The sequence below is a fragment of the Camellia sinensis genome, unplaced genomic scaffold (genome assembly GCF_055761805.1).
Source record: "Camellia sinensis isolate YWXY unplaced genomic scaffold, ASM5576180v1 Unanchor1, whole genome shotgun sequence".
Taxonomy (NCBI): domain Eukaryota; kingdom Viridiplantae; phylum Streptophyta; class Magnoliopsida; order Ericales; family Theaceae; genus Camellia; species Camellia sinensis.
In genome coordinates, this window is record NW_028128987.1 from 7,318,026 (window position 1) to 7,325,723 (window position 7,698).

Genomic DNA, 7,698 nt, shown 5'->3' on the forward strand with positions numbered 1-7,698 from the left:
GTTTTAGATGAGAAATGTTAGAGATTTTTAAAATATAATTCTTTGAGTACTTTTAGTATCATAGAATGCGTTGGAATGAAATGCTTGTATTTCTTTTACTCTGTTTGGTACGCCTTATGTAAAAATAGTTATCTCAAGAAAAAAAAAAAAAAAGAATATATATTCATTCTTCATAGTTAAGGACTATACATTTTATTCCATCAGAATTCCATTATAGAATCACTTTAAAATAATGTCAGTTGGCACCAATGTGTCTTTCCACTCCCATATCCACCACAACCTACTGGTATAGCTATTGCCACTCCCATATCCACCCCTACCACAATCACTGCCTTACAATTGTTACAATTACCACCTTATCACCACCAACATCCTATTAGCATCACAACTATCACCATCATCACTATCGACGCAACAACTAATAACGCAACAACTAATACCCTACCACTAGCATCATCATTTATTACCATCGTTTACCACCACACACTGTTACAAACCCAACCCTACTACTACCTTCTTAGTGTTTCCATTGTTGTAACCACTTATCACAACCACCTACCGCCATCACACACTACAACGATTACCACCGCCACCACCCTTCCACAATTATCAGTACTAACATGATCCATATATATTTAGATTGGTTGTTACTAAATTGATTTAAATAAATAAACTCATTCGATTTTTGTTAGTTTAATAGATATAACCAAATATGAGAATGTGAATTGTTATTCAATTCCTATGTCATTTTATGTTGGTAACTACACTGTGAAATGAGAATAGACATCCAATTACACTTAACCTATATTCCATTTTGACTCCTATTTATTTTTACGTTTCAAACATGCTCTTAATTTTACCTTTAATAATGTGATAAGTGATTAACGTTTAAATAATTATTCGATGTGAATTGTTGCTTAGTTTAAAAATTAATTATTATTATCATTATTTTAATTTTAAAAAATAATAATTAATTTTTAAAATAATCAATAATTGACATCGAATAATTTAGATGATTGTTAATAAAAATTTAAAAATCATACTTTAAGAAATTCAAACTTGTTGATCCCAAAAGGAGGACTGAATTAGTAGCCTAGGATTCTGTCATTGATGTGGTTAAGGGACAATTTGGTTGGCTTGAAGCTTGTAGGAAAGAGTGAGAATATCTTGTCTTAAAAGATTAGTCTTTGTGGGAGCATCTTGGTAGAGAGACAGAGATAATGAAGATGGGGGCCATGGGCCATGGTGGTGGGACCTTCCATTGCTCTCATTAGTGGAGCATGCTCTCTCTCATCACTGGAAGAAGTGGAAGCTGCAATGTCAAGCAAAGCTAAAAGCCTTTCTCTACCAAAACCAAAAATCTCTATCCCCCACCCACCCCCACAAAAGCAGAGCAAGCAAGAAAAAAGTGCCAAAGGAACAATTGTTGCTCACATCATCATCATCACCCTTTTTGATTTTCTTCCTCCTCTCCTCCTCCTTCAGTCCCACCCCCAACCACTACCCAACTTTCCCAAAGCTCCCAAAATTCCTCTGTAAGTCTCTCTCTCTCTTGAACTTCTATTCTGTTCCATGCTTTTCCTCTAATTCATATGTTGATTTTGGTCTTTTTAACCTCTTTGAGAGCCCACTTTTTAAAATAGAAGATAGAATTAGAAAGAGGGAAAATAATTGGTCTCTGAAACTACTCTGCTTTGTTCTGTTCTTTGGAGTATAGGGTTTCTCTTTGCCAATCTCACCCAAAAGTTGAGAATTTTGGAATACCCAGAAGCAAATCTGTTGAAAGATTGAATTGATTGACATGGATTCGTTCAATCAGACAACTGGGTTTCGTTACAATCCGAATTCACGCACTGAGGGTGATTCTGAGTTTTCTGGGATTCTTGAAATCTATGTTCACCATGCTAGGAACATTCACAACATATGTATCTATGACAACCAAGATGTGTATGCAAAATTCTCTCTCACCTACAACCCAGATGAGACTTTCTCGACTAGGATCATCAATGGTGGTGGCAAAAACCCCGATTTCAATGAGAATTTGGTGATCAAAGTCGCCCAATTTGATGCCGTTCTCAAATGTGAGATTTGGATGCTTAGCAGAGCTAAGAATTTGATGGAAGATCAGCTTTTGGGCTTTGCATTGGTCCCAATATCTTCAGTGATTGGCCAAGGAAAAGTTACCCGAGATTTTAGTCTATCTTCCACTGATTTGTTCCACTGCCCAGCTGGAACTGTGAAATTGTCTCTTTCTTTGAATACAAATGTGTCAATGAATTCATTCTCTGATTCTGTCACCAATTCCTCTATAACTTCAGAGGTTGTGTTGTTGGATAGGAAGATTTCAGAGGTTGTTTTGGAGCCAATTGAGTATACGAGGATCGAATTCCCCGATGTCAATGTAGTTAGAGAGAATCAACAGATGGTTTCTCAGTATTTTGACATAGCACGACACGGGTCTGTTTCAAGGCAAGGGTTGGTTGGACCTGGTTCATTTCTTCATCTCGGAGCTTCTCATCAGCCAGTCGACGACTATGAAATGGCTGCGAATTCATCTGAGGACAACCGCGGCGGATCTGTATCTCCGAATGGAAGTATTCAGAATTCTGGGTTTTTTAGTTCAACCATGACAAGCCTCAGTGATGATAGAAACTCAGCTGATTCCATGGAGAAAAAGAATCAGTTGGCTGGCGAGTTATCGAACTCGACTAACGCATCGTTCACTACTGAAGCTAATCAAAGCCCGAGTGTTAGTCCGGACACTCCAACTTCAAAGAAGGGAAGTGAAATGAGAGATGAGAAAGAGCCGAATTTTTCGGGGAAGGAAGAGGAGAGCAAGAAAGAAGGGAATATCGGTTCTGCAAAATTCGGTCAAGTGTTTCCAGCTCCACTTGGAAACATCAATCTTGAAGCCGAGCAATCCGCGATGCAGCAACAGATAGTTGACATGTACATGAGGAGTATGCAACAGTTCACTGAGTCTTTGGCAAAAATGAAGCTCCCAATGGATCTTGATAACCCGGTGGTTGAAGACCACGGCGACGTGATTCAAAACAGCAAGAACAATTTAGAAGTTGAGAAGAACAAAAAGGACGGTTCACGTGTGTTTTATGGTAGCCGGGCTTTCTTCTGAATATGTTCACTTGTTGAGTGCCTACCAATTTTATGTAAGAGGTTGTTAGCTGCATCAGATGGTTTAATTTATCAAGGCTTGGGTTTATTTCATCTCCATAAGTGGTAACAAACACTTCAATTCCTTTTAGCCTTGTTTAACCCCTTTCTTGTGAAATATTAAGATCATAATTCACTTGTATTCTCTCTCTGTTTTGTTAACTTCCATCACTACATATTTATTCCTTACATTGTTCTAGTTTTGTATTTGTTTGTTCTGTTGTTCGGCCTTGTAAGAAAATTGATTGGGTGGTTCCTAATCCTTGTTTTAACCTTGGGCTCAAAATTTGATACTACTTAATTTCTGTTTTGGATTTTAGGAAATAGTAGATCGTAGCATTGATATTGAGAAACCTCTCTCTTTGCTCAGTGCACTGAAACACAACACTTTACACATGATTTATTATTGTTTCAAAAAGGCTTCTCTCCAGTTCATGTTGTCTGAAAATTTTCCAAGATCATGGAAAATGCTTCTCTTTATTCTCGGAGGTTCGAGTTCTAGAAGAATTATATACACCCTTGTTATTCTCATTTTTGCGGGCATTGCAATTTCAACAAATTTTTTGATTTTTTTTGATGACTCAGTAATGGCCCAATGGACTGGCCCCAAGAAAGGAAGTTTCGAACTTGAGACTATAGAGGTAGCACACCACCAAGCCAACCCCTAGAGGCTAACAATTTTTTAATGTGTAGGTTCTAAATTAAGCCTACGGACCTTTGATGTCCTTCAGAGAAAATAAAAATAGAAAATCCATTTGCTGTATGTAGTATTTAAGATGAGTGACATTTGATTCTTAGTAGAGTTGAAATGAGCTTATAAATTTCTTATGTGTTGAACTTAATGAATGATTTATTTAGAAGGTAATGAAAGAAGACAACAAAATACTAATTAAAATTAAAAAGCTATATGTTCCATAACTTAAATATTATGATATCATTCACGTAACAAATGCATTATAAAGAATGCAAAACAATTCTAGAACTTTGAAATACACACAATGTTTTCATTTTATAAATGTTTTGAAACATATTTAGAGTGCATAAATTGAATTATGAATAGATTCATCACATAGATGGTGTTTGAAGGGTTTAGTAAGTGTCATTGAAGTATTCGCAAAGTGTCTATAAAATATCCAATATTATGAATTAAATTTTTTAATTAAGGTACATGAAAAATATCAGTCTCCGACACAAGATGTCTCCTCCATAGAGTATTGGTGCTTCTTGGGCATTAGGTATTGTGTTTCAAAATATGATCATCTTATTTCGTTTGGATATGAAAACAAACCATCATCAAGTAGGTTGAATGGAAAGAAAAAGGAAGACGAAAGAAAAGTGAAAGATGAAAAGGAGCCAAATTTCATGGCTAAGAAGAGAGTGAAGAGGAAGGCACAATACGGCATTTTTTCAAAAGGTTGCAAATTAGCAGCATTTTTGTAGAATACCATCACAAGTCCACCTATCACAGTGTTAATGTTGCAATGAACGACGTTGTCCCGCGGTTGACAAATAAGGCTGTCAGCTGCAGTGAACGGGTGTGGGAAGTGATAACATTTACTGAACGCTGCAATTTATGAAGTAAAACAGTGTCAGATTGTTGTATCTTTTAAAGTCCTTACTCCCCTCAGTCTTCATATAAGATCTCTCTCTCTCTCTCTCTCTCTCTCTCTCTCTCTCTTCAATTGCATAACACTCTTTATCAGATTGATCTCTTTCTACACTTCAATTGCATAATGCCATCAATGATGGCTCAATAATCCCACCGCAAAGCTCAGAACAATATGCAGAGAGCATGGTTTACTGAATCAATTGCTCAATTAATCAGTTGCTGAGTTAGGGTTTTCACTTAGATCTGCACGTTCTCTCTCTTTGCGGAGCTTCTCTATCAACTAATCAAGACTATGTTAGCAGATGATTGTGAGGAATTTTCGTTTCCTTCATCTCTCTTTGAATTTTTTATTTTTTATTTTCATTGCTTTCGTTAATATAACTGTAATGTGGTTGTATTTTTTCTTTTTTTATACGATTTGGTTTTCTGATTAGTAACAGGTTTTGTGACTTTAACACATGATTTTTTTTGTTATTTTCGAATCCGTCTCTCTTTGATTTTCTGATTTTCATTGTTTCCCTTAATATAAACTCTGATATAGTTGTATCTATTTTACTATTATTTTTTCGGGTACACAATCTGGTTTTCTGATTATAAACAAGTTTTCGGTCTAAAATATGTATTCATAAATAAAATGATGAAAAAAAAAAAAATTGAACAGGAAGATGTGTGAGTAGAAAACAGAAATGCGAACTCGAGGAGAATCCATTTTTATATAGGTCAATCTACCCTTCAAAAGAATGATAATTTCGAACTTAAAAGTGCCGTTTGGTAACATTTCAGTTTTCAATTTATATTTAAAAAAGTTTTAAAAATTTAAATAAAAATTTGTTTGATAAATTGTTGATTTATAAATCAATGGTCTCAGTTTATAAATTTGGACAAAAAAATGTAAATTCAAAAAATGAGTTTACGTTTTGAGTTTTGAGTTTTGTTTTTTTTACCATCCAACACTAGCCACCACCTGCCACCATTTTCCTTCACTGTCTTTCGCCGCCACCACCCACCCCCACCACCACAACCACCACCACCACCACCACCACCATTCACCACCCCCCACCACCACCACCCACCCACCCCTCGCCACCACCACCACCACCACCACCCACCTGCCACCCGCCACTACCATCCACCGCCCGCCAACACCACTCACCACTCACCTGCCACCACCATCCACCACCCGCCACCACCACCCGCCAGCCACTTGCCACCCACCCGCCACCACCACCTACCACCACCACCACCACCACCACCCACCACCACCACCACCACCACCCACTCGTTACCACCCACCACCGTCACCCATCCACCCACCACCACCACCACCCGCCACCTATCCGCCACCACCCACTATCTGCTACCCACCACCACCACCACCACCCACTCGCTACCACCCACCACCCGCTACCGTCACCCACCCACCCACCGCCGCCGCCGCCACCACTACCACCCACTCGCTACCACCCACCACCCGTCACCGTCACCTGCCCACCCACCACCACCACTCACCATCCGCCATCCGCCATCCGCCTGCCACCACCACCCGCCACCACCCGTCACCGTCACCGTCACCCACCCACCCGCCACCGTCACCCACCCACCCACCCACTCGCTACCATTTTCCACCACTGTCTTCTGCCACCACCACCCGTCATCATTTTCCACCATCGTCTTCAGCTGCCACCACTCGTCTTCACCCACTACACGCCATCACTTGTCATTTCTCACTCTTTTTTATATTTTTAAATTTTTTAAAACATTTTGTCTAAATTAAACGCGTTTGTAGTTTTATGTTTTTCTAAAAATAAACAAAAATTAGTTTATAAAATTTTTATAAATATAAATTAAAAACGTAAACGTTACCAAACTGGCAAGAGTTTCATATTTATTTATTTTTTTCCTAACTTTAATGGTTGATGCCTCCAGTTTGCTGTCAAAACTAGTTTCAATTAGTCAGCGACACTTTATACAATCAGATTCAAAATCATTCGGGCGGTTGTACCCATGCCATTCACTTTATACAAGCACTGACTGGTCGTTCCGGCGGTTGTTCAGATGTGTAGTTTTTGTATTTAGATCTCTGTTCGGTCACCTCTGTGCCTAGACTTTTTGATTGTGATTTATTTGTATTGTGCTGTCAGCAGATGTTTGGTGGCATTTTTTAAAATACCGATTATAAAGTGACCATCAATGTTTAAATACTGAAAAGATAAGATGACGGTTATATCTACCATGCTTAACGAGAAATATTCTACATTTGGTTTAATTTTGAAATTAGTTTTGGAAGATAAGTTTCTGAAAAGAGTTTTAAAATTGAAAACTTATTTGATTATGAGTTTTCAAAACTAATTTTTGAATTGTATATTTTGAAAATAATTTTTAAAATTTGAAAATTCAAAACTTGTTCAGTTATGAATTTTCAAAACTAGTTTTCAACAGAGTTCTTTTGGCTCTTGTGATTTTTTTGTCTTGTAGTAAACTTTTTTACAATATTATAGTCAATTTTGTTTGAGTAATGCTAGGGATCATAAAAAAAAAATATCATGAAAGATTCTTCACTTTTGGATTACACATATAATAAAACACCACACTCTAATCAAAGGATGGGAAATCTTCATGATGCATTTCATTATTTTTTTTCATGATCCTTAATATTATTCATTTTGTTTACTTCTTTTACATACCTAATTTAAATGTACTTTCTAAATAAATCTAATCTAATCTATAAGGCAGAGTTTCACTCTGTATATATTAGTTCTTATTAACGTTTTTAAAATCTTAACTTATTTTCTGATTTATATCCACTCAATCTACAAACATTTAAAATGTTTCACATCTAAAAATGTATAAAATTATTAAATAATGAGAAATATAAATAATAAAAAAAATGTTTGACCCTAGTTTACAAATTGGGTTTG

The 7,698-nt window shown here is 36.9% G+C and overlaps 1 protein-coding gene across 1 annotated transcript; it reads left to right on the forward strand.

The window, feature by feature from the left end:
- Window positions 1-1,118: 1,118 nt before the first annotated feature.
- On the forward strand, window positions 1,119-3,443 carry LOC145814371 (uncharacterized). Its single transcript, XM_082911157.1, has 2 exons — window positions 1,119-1,535; window positions 1,718-3,443. Exon 2 carries the CDS (start codon window positions 1,802-1,804, stop codon window positions 3,131-3,133), a length of 1,332 nt encoding a protein of 443 aa, XP_082767283.1. The 5' UTR covers window positions 1,119-1,535; window positions 1,718-1,801; the 3' UTR covers window positions 3,134-3,443.
- The last annotated feature ends 4,255 nt before the right edge of the window (window positions 3,444-7,698 follow it).